Source organism: Heterodontus francisci, chromosome 1 (assembly GCF_036365525.1).
Source record: "Heterodontus francisci isolate sHetFra1 chromosome 1, sHetFra1.hap1, whole genome shotgun sequence".
Lineage (NCBI taxonomy): Eukaryota > Metazoa > Chordata > Chondrichthyes > Heterodontiformes > Heterodontidae > Heterodontus > Heterodontus francisci.
The window spans coordinates 284533414-284551516 of record NC_090371.1 but is presented as its reverse complement, the minus strand read 5'-3'; the positions used below and the strand labels follow the sequence as shown (position 1 = coordinate 284551516).

Here is an 18103-nt window from a genome sequence, read left to right as displayed (position 1 = left end):
GTCCCCTCATCAAAGTTATTGATAGAGACTGGAAATAGCTGAGGCCCAAGCACTGATCCTTGCAGCTGTCCAGTAATCGCCCTCTGCCATCCAGAAAATGGCCCATTTATTCCTACTCTTTGTTTTCTGTCCTTTTAACCAAGTATTAATCCGTGCTAGTATATTAACTCCAATCTCATGAGACTTAGTCTTGTGTAGTAACCTCTTGTGTGGCACTTTATCAAATGCCTTCTGAGAATCCAAATCTACTGCATGCACCAGTTCCCCCTTATCCACCCTGCTGGTTACACTGTTTGTATAGTATTAAAGGTGTTATATAAATGCAAGATATTGATTGCAATTAATTTTCTGAATGAAGTTGATTACATGAATTTTGTCATTTGAACGTCTAGTCTCATCTAAAGATTAATGATTAGTCTGTGACGATTGGGGGGTCGTCGGGACTGATCGTGACTGATTTGTTAATACGGTGCTGGCGTGGAAATTAATTGGAGCATCTACCCAACGCTTTGCTGAGTGTTTGGAAAAATTTGCGTTTTTCTCTCCCTACTAGATCTGCAAAAAAAATTTGGAACATTTTTACAAGTTATAAACAGTTGACAAATTACAGACCCTGTGAGCTGACTGTGGACGTGTTGCTGTTGGTGACATTGCTGAGATGCTGTTACAATTCTATTCAGAATTATTGTTTTGAATTTTTAAGGCCCACCTAGTAGATGTGCCTGTGGACATGGGGTGTGTTTTGATCAGCTGAACTTGTGCTGCAGGAGTTATGAGTGTTAGGTTTGATGGGAAGACTGAGGCAGTGAGTATTGCTTATTGGGACAATCATTAATCCTTTTCAGTTTCAGTGGCAGGTCACACAAAGCCACACTGGCAGGTCCTGTTCACTTGACTTTTTTTTCCTCTCTAGCTTTTATTCCGCGTTATGGCTGAGGGAACTGACTTGAATAATATTACTGCTGCTGCTGTCTGCGCTAACCATTTTAAACAGCAATTTGTATTTATATAGCATCATTAGCAGAATAAAACATCCCAAGGCGTTTCACAAGAGTGTCAGGAAGGAAAATTTGACACCAAGCCACATAGAATCATAACGCCACAGAAGGAGGCCATTCGGCCCATCGTGTCCATACCGGCTCTCTACAAGAACAGCTCGCCTAGTCCCACACCCCTGTCTTTTCCCCTTAGCCTCGCAAATTATTTTGGTTCAGATACTTATCCAATTCTCTTCTGAAGACTTCGATTGAATCTGCCTCCACCACGCATGCAGGCAGATCATTCCAGATCCTAACCACTCACCATCAAAAAGTTCTTCCACATGTCATCATTGGTTCTTTTTCCAATGACCTTAAACTTGTGTCCTCTGGTTCTCGAGCCTTCCGCCAAAGGGAACAGTTCCTCCCTATCTTCTCTGTCCAGACCCCTCATGATTTTGAAAACCTCTATCAAATCTCCTCTTAACCTTCTCGTCTCCAAGGAGAACAGACCCAGCTTCTCCAATCTATCCACGTAACCAACGTTGCTCATCCCTGGATACAATTTTCTCTGCACCCCCTCTAATGCCTTCACATCCTTCCTAAAGTGTGCACGGAACTGGATACAATACTCCAGTTGAGGATGAACCATTGTTTTATACAGGTTCATCATAACCTCCTTGCTTTAGTACTCTATGCCCCTATTTATAAAGACCTGGAACCCGTATGCTTTATTAATTGCTTTCTCAACCTGCCCTGCAGCCTTCAATGATTTGTGCACATATATCCCCAGGTTCCTCTGCTCCGCACCCCCTTTTATTGCCTCTCCTCGTTCTTCCTACCAAAATGAATCTCTTCACACTTCTCTGCATTAAATTTGCTCTGCCACTTTTCCGCCCATTCCACCAATCTGTCTATGTCCTCTTGAAGTTTATCACCATCCTCCTCCCAGTTCACAATGCTTCCAAGTTTTGTGTCATCCACAAATTTTGAAATTGTGCCCCGTACACCAAAGTCTGTACCAGGAATATAGATCAAGAAAAGCAGTGGTTGTAACACTGACCCCGGGGAACAACACTATATACCTTCCTCCAGTCCGAAAAACAAACCATTCACCACTACTCTCTGTTTCCTGTCACATAAGGTGACAGGTGACAAAAAGCTTGGTCCAATGGGTAGCTTTTAAGGAGCATCTTAAAGGAGGATAGAGAGGTGGAGCGGTTTAGGGAGGGAATTCCAGAGCTTAGGGCCCAGGCAGCTGAAGACACGGTCAACAGGGTGGAGCAATTAAAATCATGGATCTGCAAGAGGTCAGACGTCGGGGAGCACAGCAACCTCTGAGGGTTGTGGGGCCAGTGGAGGTTACAGCGATAGGGGGGCGAGGCTGTGGAGGGATTTGAAAACTAGGATGACCATTTTAAAAACAAGACATTGCTTAACCAGGAACCAGTGTAGGTCAGCGAGCATAGAGGTAATGGGTGATTGTGAGTTAGTGCGAGTTAAGACATGGGCAGCAGAGTTTCGGATGACCTCAAGTTTACAGAGAGTAGAATGTAGGAGGCCAGCCAAGAGTGCATTGCAACAGTCAAGTCTAGAGGTAACGAAGGCATGAATGAGGGATTCAGAGCCGATGAGCTGAGGCAGGGATGGAGGTGAAAATAGCCAGTCTTGGTGACGGTGCACTTATGTGACCTCAGCTTTTCAGATTAGATATTTACAAAGGAGTTGGTCCATTGCATCTGTGCTATCTCTTCACTAGTGTCGTCCAGAATTGGCTCTGCTCTCTATTCATAGCCCTGTTTCTTTGACTATATTGTCCAGGAGCTGAGGAGGATCTGAAGAGTTGGAACATTGACTACTGTACTTTTTCTCGCTAGATGCTGCCTGACGTATTGAGCATTTCCAGCATTTTCTGTTTTTGTTTTCAGATTTCCAGCATCTGCAGCATTTTTACTTTTTGTTTTTATTACGTTTCCATCCCTGTCCAAATCTAAGGCAAGTCTCTGTTCTAGCTTCAATCTCTCATCTCTCTAGTTATTAACTGTGTCTATCTTTTTAATTTTGTTTTGATTGCTTTATGTATTTATGTACACACTGTTCAATCTTGACTTCAATTTTCTGGAACATTTAAGGCTAATTTATTTTCCTGTGTTTCTCATTTTAATTTTTTAAATATCCTTTGCTCCTTCTATAACCACGTTTATTCCTCTCTCACTGCCTAACATACAACATATTTTCCAGTTGAACGTTGCATTAGAATTTTTTTCTTTTGCTGGTGCAATGCATTTGTATAGACTGGAGATATATAAGCATACTTCTGGGAATTGTGCACATATAAGCACATATTACCAGGTGAGGGAGAGCCAGTAGATTTTTTTTAATGACTTGAATTTATATAGTGTCTTTACCAATCTCAGGACATCCCAAAGCACTTTACAGCAATTGATAAAATTCTATATACACATCAGGTGTGTTAGCTGTTGCTCAGTGGGTAGCAGTCTCGCATTCGAGTCAAAATTTTGTGGGTTCAAGTCCCACTGCAGAGGTGCGAGCACAAAATCTAGGCTGTCCACTGCAGTACTGAGGGAGCAGCGCACTGTCGGAGGGTCAGTACTGAGGGAGCACTGCACTGTCGGAGGGTCAGTACAGAGGGAGCACCGCACTGTCGGAGGGTCAGTACTGAGGGAGTGCTGCACTGTCGGAGGGTCAGTACAGAGGGAGCACCGCACTGCCGGAGGGTCAGTACTGAGGGAGCACTGCACTGTCGGAAGGTCAGTACTGAGGGAGTGCCGCACTGTCGGAGGGTCAATACTGAGGGAGTGCTGCACTGTCGGAGGGTCAGTACTGAGGGAGCACTGCACTGTCGGAAGGTCAGTACTGAGGGAGCGCCGCACTGTCTGAGGGTCAATACTGAGGGAGTGCTGCACTGTCAGAGGGTCAATACTGAGGGAACACTGTGCTGTTGCAAGGTCAGCACTGAGGCAGAGTCCCCCGCGCTGTCAGTGTTGTGTGATTGCCTTTGAGTAATGTACCTTCAAGATCTTTGTATGCTAATGAGCCAAGTACCGGGATGTAGTCATGTGACTTACTGCCAGTTTCACTCTGCTACTGTAACACCAAGAGGCAAGTCTGAATAGCTCGGCACTGTATATATTAGTTAGCTGTTTAATAAACCTGTTTGAGATCTTCAACATCCTGGACTCCACGCATCTCATTTGATGTTGCAACAGGCAACATAAATAAGCTTTTCATTGTAGATGGAGGTGCAGCTTTTCAGAAAAAATATTAAACTGAGTCTCTGTCTGCCTGTTGAGGTAGAAGATCACACGGCGCTATTTGAACAAGAAGTACTCCTGGCCACTGTTCCTCCCTCAACAGCAAAATCAAATCTGCTGATTGATTATTTAATTTACTTTGTTTGACCTGTCTCTGCTCAAATAGTCTGTGCTATCTGTCTACATTGGTACTGTACACTATACTGTACATTCGGGATGTCTTGAGGGTGTAAGAAGCTGCTATATAAATGTAGTTTCTTATTTTAAAAATGCACTCATACATTGTGCAGGGCACTGTGAATATTATGGTATGTTGATTTTCAGCTTAACCGTGTAGTAGTTCATTACTTAAAATCATCTTTCACCATTTTAAAAAAAAAAAGTTCAGAAGATTAGGTTTGGACTTATTTTTAGAACAAGGTCCAGGAACCATGCTGCTACTGATTTTATTAAAAGGTTTCAAAATAACACACTTGTCGCTTTTTATTTGCAACAGTGGTTTTTGGAGATGTAGATAGTGTTGGCTTTGTATGATGGCTTAGATTCTATGACCGTTTAGATTCTATCATTTGAGCTGGGAGCAGGCTCGGAGTATCATCTTGAGTTGTTTTACTGACTGGTTATTATTTCCAGTGCAAATTTCATCCTGAAATACTGTACCTGTCGCATATTAAAAAAACACTCGGGAACTGCCTAAGCTAATGGGCTCCTGCTGGACACTGCTTGTGACAATGGTCCCAACAATAACAGTGAGCTGTATTTTTACAGCACCTAGATGCCAAGCTGCATCAGCAGATGTCCTGGGATGTGAGGGTTGGCCTCTAAGGAGAGATTTAGTAGAATGGGCTTGTATTCTGAAGTTTAGAGGAACTTGTAAGATTCTGAGTGAGCCCAACAGGGTAGATGCTAAGAAGATGTTTTCCTCTGGCTGGATAGTTTAGAACTAGGGGTCACAGTCTCGGGATAAGGGGTCGCCATTTAGGACTGAGGTAGGAGAATTTTCCTCACTCCGAGGATTGTGACTCTACTCCAGAGGGCTGTGGATGCTCAGTCATTGAGTACATTCAAGGCTGAGATCAATAGATTTTTGGACACTAATGGAATCGAGGGGTGTGGGGATAGGGTGGGAAAGTGGAGTTGAGGTCCAACATCAAACATGATCTTGAGGAATCCCGGAGAAGGCCTTCGGGGCGACGTGGCCTACTCCAGCTCCTATTTTTTATGTTTTTATTAGGGATGAGCTATGCTTTAAGGTGCATCTTAAAGGAAAAAAAAGAGAGGTGGAGAGGTTTAGGAAGAGAATTCCAGAGCCTAGGGCCTCGTCAACTGAAGGCACGTTGGCCAATGGTGGCGTGATTAAAATCTGGGATATGTAAGAGGCCAGAATTAGCCGGCTGGGAGGATGTTACTCCTGTCCACACTCCAAGGTTTTAAACACCAACATTTGCAGGAGTCATTGGCCATTATTGTGTGTTTTTCTTTACATTTGCAGGCATTGTGCTGTAAATCTCCATAGCAACAGAATCAGTGCTACTGTGGAAATGTTACCTGAACTGACATTGTCTCAGTTAGTACGTCAGTTGCCTCAAAATGGGAAGAAATGGCAGGGGGCATCCATTAAGAAAATGTCACAAAATGGGAACCCAACGTGTTGGGTGACATACCAACTCTTCACACAAACTTATACAAGTACCTGCAAGGCAGTAAACTGTGCAGGGGGAATTCAGTCTCCACAACTTGGTTTGAAAGGTCCAAAACGTCAGCTGTTTGTAAAATCCAACCTAAAGGATTTAATATATTTCTAGCTATCAGAGAGCAAACATGAATGAGCTAAACCACTAACTGTATAGCTAGCAGGGCTAAAGCAAAATACTGCAGATGCTGGAAATCTGAAATGAAAACAAAGTGCTGGAAACATTCAGCAGGTTAGGCAGCATCTGTGGAGAGAGAAACAGAGTTAACATTTCAGGTCGATCGGTTCTGAGGAAAGGTCATCGACCTGAAACGCAAGCTCTGCTTCTCTCTCCACAGAGGCTGCCTGACCTGCTGAGTGTTTCCACCATTTTTTCTTTTTTTATCTTGCAAGTGTCTGTCAAGATCAAATGCAACCCCTCCACCCCAAAAATGTAGTGCAAGTCCAACAAAGCCACTCGAGAAAGATGTGTTCCCATATCAAAAAGAAATGATTACTTGCATTTGTATAGTGCCTTTCACCTGAGAACGTCCCAAAGAGTTTTACAGGCAATGAAGTACTTTTTGAAGTGTAGTCACTGTTGTATTGTAGGAAACGCTGCAGCCAATTTGTGCACAGCAAGATCCCACAAACAGCAATGTGATGACCAGATAATATGTTTTTAGTGATGTTAGTTGAGGAGTAAATGTTGATCAGGACACCAGGGAGAACTCCCCTACTCCTCTTCAGAATAGTGCTATGGGATCTTTTACATCCACCTGAGAGAGCAGACAGGGCCTCAGTTTAACATGCCAGTCAAAGGATGACAATCAGACAGTACAGCTCTCCTAGAAAATTATTGCGAGGTGTCTGAATGAAAATATTATTGGTGCTTTTCAGTGTTCCAGGTTCAGTGCAGTCAGTCCCTGTGCAGGGTGGCGAGTGGGATTGAAGGGGTTAACCCCCGTACCTTTATAGCAGAACCATATGTTGGCAACATAATGTCTCTAGGAATGGTCACCCATGTATGAAAGCTTTGTTATTAAATCTGATGTAAACCAGCATGGGATTTTTACAGCAGTTGCAGAGTTTGTATTGGTTGGAGAACGCTGTGAATAGACACACAGCAGGTAAAGACTGAAGTCGAGGGAGGGATGCTCACACAACCCTGTCTCGAGTTCATTAAAATACTGCTGGGACAGCACCCAGCTGAGGGGATGCAGCAATGGATGCTGCCCTCACAACGACGTGAGTGGGGTCTGGGATTACTGGGACCAGACAGCCAAGCCCCGGTGGGGTTGGTGAGAGCGGGGGGGGGCGGGGGTTGTTGCTACAGGGTCAGCCACTGCTGTGGGCGGCCCCTTCCGAGGGCCACTTAGTGTCCAAATAGGAGAGCACACCCCCCCCCCCCCCCCACCCCCAAGCCTGCAGGGAAGCCGCTGGGGTCCACCAGGCGGTCTCCGCACACAGCAGAGGGCCCACCTGCCGCTGGCAAAATGCCATGGCGGCAGGAAGGCAACAGGTACTCCATCCCCTGCCTTCCCTCACCTCCTGGACCATCCCTGGAAGACTGGTAAAATCCAGCATGCTACTGCAACTATGTTCTGACTAAATTATGAGGGGATTTTAATAGATAATAAATAATAAACTATTTCCTGTGGCAGGAGGGTCGGTGACCAGAAAACACAGATTTAAGATAATTGGCAAAAGAACCAGAGGAGAAATTGTGATCTGGAATTCACTGCCTGAAAGGGGAGATGCAACAATAACCTTTAAAAGGAAATCGGATAAATACTTGAAGGGGAAAAATTGCAGGGGCATGGGGAAAGAGCAGGAGAGTGGGACTAATTGGAAAGCTCTTTCCAAGAGCCATCATGGGCTGAATGATTCTATGATTGTATGATTTGAGACAGTGTAGAACAATGCACAACAAAACTGCAGTCCTTACATTGCAGACCTTGACTGCTTTTTTTTTTAAATGCAGCTGATTGCTAGGAATTCAGCATTCAAAGACAAACTTGGCATGGCTAAAACAGACCTGAAGGGTTTCCTTAGTGTGTACAGCACTTGCAACAATTGCATCTGCCTGTATCCTAACTCTCACCAAGTCCCATTCACCCCGTGCTCACTGACCTACACTGACTCCCAGTCCAGTAGTACCTCAAATTTTAAATTTTCGTCCATGTGTTCGCATCCCACTGTGGCCTCACCTCTCCTATCTCTGTAATGTCCTCCAGCTCTGCAACCCTCAGACATCTGTGCTCCTCCAGTTCTGGCCTCTTGAGCATCGCAGATTTTATTTGGTCCACCACTGGTGGCCGTGCCTTCAGCTTCCTGGGCCCTAAGCTCTGGAATTCCCTCTCTAAATCCCTCTCTGCTCCTTTAAGACGTTCCATAAAACCTACCTCTTTGACCAAGCTTTTGGTCACCTGTCCAAATATCAGATGTTGCTGAGTGTCACATTTTGTCTGGTAATGCTCCTGTGAAGCACTTTGGGATGTTTTACTTTGTTAAAAGCACTAGATAAATACAAGTGGTTATGCTTTGGTATTGTTGATTCAGAATCAGCAATCAAACACCTCCAGTAAATCGACCCTTCACCTCTGCCCTAAGGCAAACAAGCCCAAATTCTCCAGTCTCTCCATATAACTGGTTTGCTTCTGTCTCGGGAGTGTTTTATCGAGATGTGCTATGAAAATCTAAGGCAAAATATAATGTATTACATTTCTGAATCACTTTTTAATAAAATTATGTGAACTGTCCAAGTTTAATGTTGAGCTGGAGTGAAGATATCAATTAGCATATGTGGAGGAGGTTCTTTACTCCTTAATCTGCACTGCATTGCACAAAAATGCAGTTATTTTGATAACAGTAATATTTTAGCTCCACTAGTTTGAAAAAATTTTGAAGAACATTTATTGATGGAGCTGCAGAGCCCCCTGGTGTATAGTGACAGTACTCTGTGTGATGTGGATTAATGATTCTCCGTAATTACAGCTGTCGCAATTTGAATTCAAATCTTTAACACTGTTTCATCTCTACTGTTCCATGAGTAAGTGTTGGAATTGTTCCAGAGTCATTAACTTCATATTGTTAAGACCAAAGCCGGAATAATACACTGTTAATTCAGTCCCACTACTCCATAGGTCATAGTGTATCAAATAAAGTTTCCCACCCACTGAAAAATAGCCACATTAAACCCTATTTTTTCCCCCCAGAATAAAGACGACCAAACCAGGTTTCTTTAAACAACAGCAACATTAGCCATTTATTAAAAAATAAATAAGTCTTAACTACTAATGAGATAAATCTATATAAATGAAAAAACTCCTTAATTCCTTAACCCACATACACGCACGCATACATTCAAAAAGAAACCAGTTAACCGGGGGGAAAAGGAATTTTGATTTACAGCAGTTTCTTAGGAATAGAAGGAATAATAAAAATAATTGAGGCTCGTTCCCAAAATGGAATCCTTTTTTTTTTAAAAAAAGGAAACGCATTCTTCAAAAGTTAACACAATAATTTTCTAACATCTTGTTGTCAGGGACCACATTGCAAATTGGACCACGCACTAAATATAATTGCCTGACAATTTGCGTGCAGCGTACTCCCAAATTTTCATTGCGTTCTACGAGTGGGTGAAGCCAGAAAATTCTCCTTTAGCTTTCATTCTGGCCTCTTGAGCTGAATCCATGATGATTACAGTGACTTTTGGGGGGATAAACTGACAAATGAATCAGAAGTATGTTTGTATAGTCTTTTGTATTTCACTCTTGCATAAATTTCACAGAAAATTGCTGATCTTTAATTTCCTCATTTTTTAACTGTTTTCCAGCTGCGGTTTTGAAATACGAGAATAATGTCATGAACATTCGACAGTTCAACTGCTCTCCTCACCCCTACTGGCTGCCCAATTTCATGGATGTTTTCACTTGGTCTTTGCCATTTGTTGGAGAGAAAGGTTTGTAACTGCATCTCAACAATTGGATTTCAATGGGGTCAAGCCATGGCTCAGTGGGTGGCAGCCTGGGCTCTGAGGCAGAAGGTTGTGGGGGTTCCAGTGCCACTCCAGACACTATGAGCGCAATTTGAATGCAGACTGAGGGACGTGAGGGATCCCACTGCCATTATTTCAAAAATTCTCCCGAATCTCCTGGCCACTGTTTATCCCTTAATTATCATCATTACAACAGATTGTGTGATCATTATTACATCGCTGCTTGTGGAAGCTTGCTGTGCACAAATTGGCTGCTGTGTTTCCCACATTACAACTGCACTTTACTACATTAGCTGTAAAGTGCTTTGGAATGTGAAAGATGCTATATAAATGCAAGTCGTTCTAGGTAGTGACCCAATTTTAAAGACAAAATTTCTATTGTAAATGAATTTATGTCTTGAGTCACAAAGTATTTTTGTTTTAAATGGAAGATTTTGGAGGAAGGCTCCCTCTTTGGGGATTCTTCAAAAATTGCGATTCCAACTTGGCTTTTTAACAACAAAATATAATGAGCCGGATCTTTCTGATACAATAACAGTTTGTTAACAACTCGCTGTTATTAATGTGCAAATTGGCCAGAAAATACAAAGGATTAAGTGACGTGCAGTGAGTTGTGAATCTCCAGAACTTGTTGGTCGATTTATACTTTTGTTTTGCACAAATGGCATCTCACCCTCAAGCTCCCCATTACATTTAAGAGCTTTCTGGGTTTGCTTATTAATTTCCCATCAAACTCCTCATAGGAGTCTGGAACTAAATAGCCTAAGTACCTTCTAAACAATGCAATGTTAATACAATGCCAATCAAACTCTCCAACCCAGAAAGGAAACAATTTAAACAGTTATCTCATTCCTGCTGTTAGTAAATTGTTAGAGATTTAAAAATGTCAAATTTAAAACTTTAAAAAAAACTACTCCGTGTAAATGAGCAGCAGGGGAAGATACCAGTATGGGGACAAGTTAACTAAGTCTCTGTGGAAATGGCTGCTCTTGGAAATACAGACACAAGTAACATTTTAAAACCCATACCCCATAGATTTTGAGCTCAGATTGCGGGAGTGGGACTTGAACCCCCCACCTTTCTGACTCAGAGGAGAGAGTGCTTTAAAATGATGATATGGCTGAGATTAACACGTACAGACATGTACTCTAATGGGCATAGTTACATTTAGCTGTTGTGCTCCACTTTGAGAGGAGCTGAGCTCATTACTGATGTCATGTGAGATGTAAACCTCCCCCAGGATAATGAACATTTTCACCTAATTAAGGAGAAATATTCTGAAGCGAAAATCCATCTCTCATTTGTGTCCTAAATTAAGCTGCTTAGCTTTGTAATTGCACAAATTGTGAAAAGCAGCTATCTTATTTTAAGTATATTTTTGTAGTCCTGATGAATGGTTGAATTAGAAACACATAACGTTGTCCCTCCCTATCTCTGTAATCTTCTGCGGTCCCAGAACCTTCCAAGATATCTGCACTCATATAATTCTGACCTCGAGCGTCTGCCTGATTTTCATTGCTCGATCACTGATAGCCATGTCTTCAGCTGCCCAGGCCCTAAGTTCTGGAATTCTGTTCCTAAACCCCTCTGCAACTCTACCTGTCTCCCCTCTTTTAAGATGCTCTTTAAAACCTATTTCTTTGACCAAGTTTTTTGTCACTTGTCTTAATATTTTCACGTGGTTCAGTGTTTGACATACTGCAGTGAAGCAGCTTGGAATGTTTTACTTACCAGAAAGACACTATATGAAAACAAGTTGTGGTTAGAAAATGAGAATATCAGATAAATCTAGCCTTGCTTTATGTTGTTTCACCTCCAAATCCATATTGGCAAGAAACCTTTTCAATATTGCATTGGCCTCTCAAACGGGAACAAACCCAGAAGGCTGAAGTTGCACAATTTATTGGTTTAATTTTGTTTCGGGACAAGTTAAAATGTAATTGCTAGAATCCCCAATCCAAACAGGTTCCACACGTCACACAGCACCATCATTTTCTGCAGTGCTGCCAAGCTCTGTTTATCTCATAAAGAGTACGGACTCCCTCAGCTCTGTACGCACAATGGCTAAAGAGATTAATCACTGCTTCACAGCGCAATTTAAACCAGGCTTGAAACATTGATTTCCACATATAGTGCAAGAAATGGTCACAGAATCTTGCTCCAAATATGAGTCATTGTCAATGGTGCAGTCATTCAGTGGGGTAAAGTATGTATCCATGCTGTGGTCAGGAAGTTGGTAGCAATGGACTGACTCATTTTATGGTGAGGAGTGACAGGGACGGCACAGTGGTGCAGTGGTTAGCACTGCAGCCTCACAGCTCCAGGGACCCGGGTTCGATTCCGGGTACTGCCTGTGTGGAGTTTGCAAGTTCTCCCTGTGTCTGCGTGGGTTTTCGCCGGGTGTTCCGGTTTCCTCCCACAAGCCAAAAGACTTGCAGGTTGATAGGTAAATTGGCCATTATAAATTGTCACTAGTATAGGTAGGTGGTAGGGAAATATAGGGACAGGTGGGGATGTTTGGTAGGAATATGGAATTAGTGTAGGATTAGTATAAATGGGTGGTTGATGTTCGGCACAGACTCGGTGGGCCGAAGGGCCTGTTTCAGTGCTGTATCTCTAATCATAATCTAATCTAATCTGAAAGGTAAGGCAGATAGAAATTACCCCCCCTCCCCCACCCCCCCCCCCCCCAGTCCTTTGGAGAACACATGACTATGTGTTGAAGCTGTCTGTCCCTTTTGCTCTTGGCTCCTATTGTGACTTCCTCCTCAAAGCCATTTTTCATGCCCCTAACTCCATGTGGTATACACATGACTGTGACCCACCCTAAGCCAATCCGTAAGCTTGTTGCCCCTTTAATCCATATTTGGACATGATTCCATTTTATTTCGTCCTGATTCTCTTCAGTTTTCCTGCAGGACAAAACTTAAAATAAACTGCAGTAAGACAGTTTAGGGTTACAAGTGTATGTATCTATAGACACCAGGTACTTGGGTTATGTAAACATATTGATGTAGGAGCTATGAATGGCAACTCCTACATGCATCTTTCACCATCTGCTCTACAGGTACCTCCTGAATGGGCGAATCATTCTTGAATGCAAGAGTTGCGAACATAGTTTTCCATTTGTGCTGATGCTTTTTATTTGTCTTTGCTCCTAGTGACTGAAATGTTGGTGAATGTTCTAAGCATTTGCTCTGATGATGAACTGATGACTGAAGGAGACGATGGCTTTGACGGTAAGAAACTGCACCTGGACTGAAAAGGTTGTTACCACTACCAAAATTAATTGCTTATGCTGATAAATCTCATTTCTGTAGGCTAAAGGCTAAGCCAAAAACACTCCTCTTCCCTATTTATTTCAAAGGGCCAGGGTTAGTTGGTGCCTTACGTTATGCTTACAGTTTGCTTGCATTTTGATATCTGTTTTCTAATTATTTTAATTCTTTCATCTTTCTCTACTGACGTTCAAACCCCTACACCATGTTTTAAAAAAAAAAAATTCTAACACTCCTACGCATTGTAAAGCAGCGTTGAAGAATTAACCTAAATGATGTTGCAGTTAATATTTTCATCAGTATTGAGAAGTGACAAGATAAGTGACTTTTTTAGTAATTGGATGTATTAATCTTAGATTCACAGAACTGAGCTTTTGTGATGCTACCAACCAGTATATTTCCATTCAATATTTTATATGCTTGTTGCACTTCTCATCTATAAATTGCTAAAATCTTGTATATAATCCCCACTTCCTGTAAATGTCACATTTACTTCCCTCCATATTTCGCTGACTCAAAGTTACTCAAGTAATCAAACAGAACAGAATTGAAGAATGTAAAAATCAAGATTGAGACAAGTGGTTGGAGAAATCTGAGGCTGTGATAGTATATTGTACAACACCCCTATTTATAGAATCATATGGCCATTCGGCCCATCATGTCTGTGCTGACTTAAGAGCTATCCAGTTAGTCCCACTCCTTTGTTCTTTAGTATTTATCCAATTCCCTTTTAGAAAGTTACTAAAGAATTTGCTTCCACCGCCCTTTCAGGAAGCGAATTCCAGCTCATCACAACTCACTGTGTTTATAAAAAAAAACTTCCTTATCTCCCCCTTTGGTTGTTTTTCCAATTACCTATAGTCTGTGTCCTTTGAAATTAAACAAACTGGGGTTGTATTCCCTGGAATTTAGAAGGTTATGGGGATTTGATCAAAGTTTTCAAGATAATGAAGGAAAACCAAAATGATTGATCGAGAGAAACAAGTTCCACTAGCTGGGGAGCCTAGGACTAGTGGGTATAGATGTAAAAATTGGAGCAAAATCTTTCAGGAGTGAAATTAGGAAACATTGCACACAAAAGGTTGTAGAAGTTTGGCAATTAATGCGAGAATATTTAATTTAAATCTGAGGCTGATAGATTTTTGTTAACAAAGGTATTAAGGGATATGGGGCAAAGGTGGGAATATGGAGTTCGGTCACTGATCAGCCATGATCTCATTGAATGGTGGAACAGGCTCGAGGGGCTGAATGGCCTCATCCTGTCCCTATGTGTTACTGACCCTCCTACCACTGGGAATAGTTTCTCCCTATCTACTCTATCAAAAAACTTAGTAACTTTGAACAACTCTATTAAATCTCCCTTTAACTTTCTCTGCTCTAAGGAGGACAATCCCTACTTCTCCAGTCAAGTCCCCCATTCTAGTAAATCTCCTCTGCACTCTCCCCAAGGCCTTGACATCCTATTGCTGTAAAAAAGCGTAACCTCCAACTTACTGTGGGAGATTGCTAATCGCAGACAATATAACCTGTTATGTTCCTTTAGGCAGTAGCTGTACTGTGTACAAAGCACATAGCATCACTAGGTAGAGCAGAGCTCCTTGACTTAAGCTAACTTATTTTGAAGTAGTTTAGTGTGCTAACAATTGATCAAATGCTGCTTTATTCCAAGTGCCAATTTTCATCAACTATTTTTGTTTGTTTTATCTTTTTTCCCCTTATCTAATTTGTTTCTTTTCTATCTCCACAGAATTTGGTTTTAAATCTTTTCCATTGGTTCTGTCAGATATTTGTACCTGTGTTTTGTTCCCATTCTTCAAAACTTTCCACTGATCTTTCTATCTCTTTATTTTCTGGATTTTCTTATGAGAAGAACAGCTCATTTATGGCCAGAAGAAAGGTACAAACAAAATGACTTGTTGAAGAAGGGCAAAACTGGTAGAGATTCACTTGTCATTTTTTTGCCTGCACTATTTGACATTCTACAGGGCAGTGTTGAGAGAGCTGCAAAACCACAACTTTTAAAAAGAGATTTGTTTTTGCTGGGAGGCACGGAGCTTTGAAATTCACAAACTAGGCTTCTATTAAATGAGTTTTAGGTCTTTTCATATTTAACCTCAGTAATTCGCCTTTTGGATAAAGTTTTAGAAAAGCTGATGTAGAGAATAGGAAAGAGAGGCTGAACCTTGTGTCTTCACTCTCGTGTCTTATCTATCCCCTGCTTCTGTGCTGAGCAGAGCAAATCAGAAAAATGCTAATCATTTTCATTCGGCCTGTATTTTTGTCAGGAAAATGCCCGGTAACTAAATGCGAGTACTTAGTTTGTCGGGCTTATCCTTCCAACTCTTACCCCCTCCCCCAATCCAAGTAACCATTATTCGTGTGTGAGCCTTGGTGATGGAGAGGATGGTGGGATGGGAAGAGTGTCACATCTGAACCCAATTTTGTCTTTGCCCAACAGTCACATGCACACTTCCAGTAGCAATAAGAAATAGGGACCGAAATCTGTTCTTTAATTCAGGGGAGCCAACACCATTTGCAGTGTTTACTGTGGCTGCACCCAGCTGAGATTCCTCTCTCCGCAGGGGCCAGTCATTGAACCCAAGAGCTTTTCTAGTCCATACATTTCAGCTACCTGGATGCATTCGCACGCGCTGGAGGGAGAGTCACTACTGCAAACGTAATCTTCATTCGCAGAAGGAAAAGGGGGAATATTAGGAGATAAAATAGTCTGTCTGGCTGTTCATTGGGAGCTTGCCATTTGAAGCTTTTGAGGCATTGGAAAAGATTTACAAGAATTATACCAGAACTGAGAGGTTATAACTATCAAAGACTAAACAGGCTGGGGCTCCTTTCCCTAGAAAAGAGAAGGCTGAGGGGTGACCTGCTAGAGATCCTTAAAATTATGAAAGGTTTGATGGGGTAGACGTTGAGAAGATGTTTCCACTTGGGTGGGAGACCAGAACTAGAGGCCATCAATATAAGGCAGTCACTAATAAATCCAATCGGGAATTCAGGAGAAACTACTTTCCCCAGAGAGTGATGAGAATGTGGAACTCACTACCACAGAGAGTGGTTGAGGTGAATGGTACAGATACATTTAAAGGGGAAGCTCGATAAACACAGGAGGGAGAAAGGATTAGAAGGATATATTGATAAGGTGAAATGAAGAGGGGTCGGTAGAGGTTCATGTGGAGCATAAACAGTGGCATGGACCTGTTGGGGGAAAATGTACTGTTTCTTTGCTGTATATTCTATTCCTGTAGCAGAATAACTTATCTTAGTTCTATTAACGTTGATCCCCGAGCAATGTATAATCCATCGTGGTTATTGTCTCTCTTCCCCCTACGGGAAGGCTAAAAGAATAGACTTGCTATTCAAATGGGAATGTCAGTCCAGTCAACTATTTTAATGAGCAAACATCCTATGAGGTTTTCACGATAAATGCAACATTTTAAAAGGAAAACATCTTTTTAAATTTAATTATCCAAAAGCAATCACAGCAAGAATAAAAAAGTGGACTTCAATTCTCTGCAGTCTGTCCCCAGTTGGTGACGACCCCAAAGCATTTGTGTTAAGGAAGATGCTAGAAGGAAAGGTCTTTCCATGTAAAATATTGTACATTCTGGATCTGATTCCTGCTTCCAAAAGATGCCGCAGCAACTAGTACTGTATAAAATGTATCAGTCAAAGGCTGTCATTGTGAGGGTGGCACATTGATCTTAATTACTTAAAATGGAAATGTATTGATAACCCCTGTAAGTTTTTTTTTATTGATCACTTGGTGCATTTTTAAAAATATTGACTCTGGTTAGCTTTTTAGGAAATTGGATTTCAGGACAGAAAAATACAAAATGCAAGTAACTGTCATCAATTCCTAATCGCCAATTCTTGCCAGTGTTGTAACATTGATAAATAGTAATGCAGTTAAAGTTTTTTGATGTTGGTGGAGGGAATAATGTCACCTGTTATACTGGGGAAAACCTGTTTCGGTAGTACCAAAACATCCACCTGAACAGGTAGACAAGATCTTGGTTTAATATCTCATCTAGAAGACAGCGTCAGAGATGCTAGCTGTCAGTGCGGTGCTGAAGTGTTAGCCTAATGTGCGGAGCCTTGGAGTGAGGGCTTGAATTTATAACCTTCTGATTCACAGGCAGGAATCCAACCAACTCAACCAATACTGTAGGCTGTATTCAGAAAGCCTAGACAATGAGCAAAAACATTTGGAATATATGTGGGGAGGAGAATGCTTTATTCAATTTTAATTCTGTTAAGGTTCTGTTAGGATAGGTGTCAACACGCACATGCTTTTTCAAAAGACCTCCAACCCTAACCCTAATCTGTTCTCAACATTTTCAGCTGTTCCAATTATTAATTGCTCCAAATACCAAATCCCTGCTGCACCACCCTGATGCATTATATCACGAGTTTCTAATATGCCTACTAATGTTCTAATCCGTTTACGTCTCCAAAATAAATTCATCTAATAGCCAAGGGAAAGCACTACAAAAATAAAAGCAAGATACTGCGGATGCTGGAAATCTGAAATAAAAACAAGAAATGCTGGAACCACTCAGCAGGTCTGGCAGCATCTGTGGAAAGAGAAGCAGAGCTAACGTTTCGGGTCAGTGACCCTTCTTCTGAAGGGTTATTATTAAAGCACGACAAAGGTTCACCTAAAGTGATCAGTTAGCAAGAGAACAGGAGTTAAAAGTTGGAAAGTGGCATTGCAAGAGAATCTACTGCTACTGCTTATATCTGTGTACTTTCATTATGGGTCTGAGTTCAAACCCATTCCAGTCTCATGGAATGAAAGCTTTCTCATTTTTATAAACATTTTAAATGACAATTTTACATAAACAGTTAAAAATGGGTAGAATGCAAACTTGGTGCAGTCCCCC

The 18103-nt window shown here is 41.7% G+C and overlaps 1 protein-coding gene across 2 annotated transcripts in view; it reads left to right on the top strand.

Annotated features, from left to right (window-relative positions):
- LOC137377455 (protein phosphatase 3 catalytic subunit alpha) overlaps positions 1 to 18103 on the top strand; it is a 310308-nt gene that overhangs the window by 275169 nt on the left and 17036 nt on the right. For both annotated transcript variants that reach the window (XM_068047049.1, XM_068047038.1), the window contains exons 9-10: positions 9763 to 9888; positions 13086 to 13163. In XM_068047049.1, the coding sequence (XP_067903150.1) occupies positions 9763 to 9888; positions 13086 to 13163 (204 nt within the window). The remainder of the gene's footprint in view (positions 1 to 9762; positions 9889 to 13085; positions 13164 to 18103) is intronic.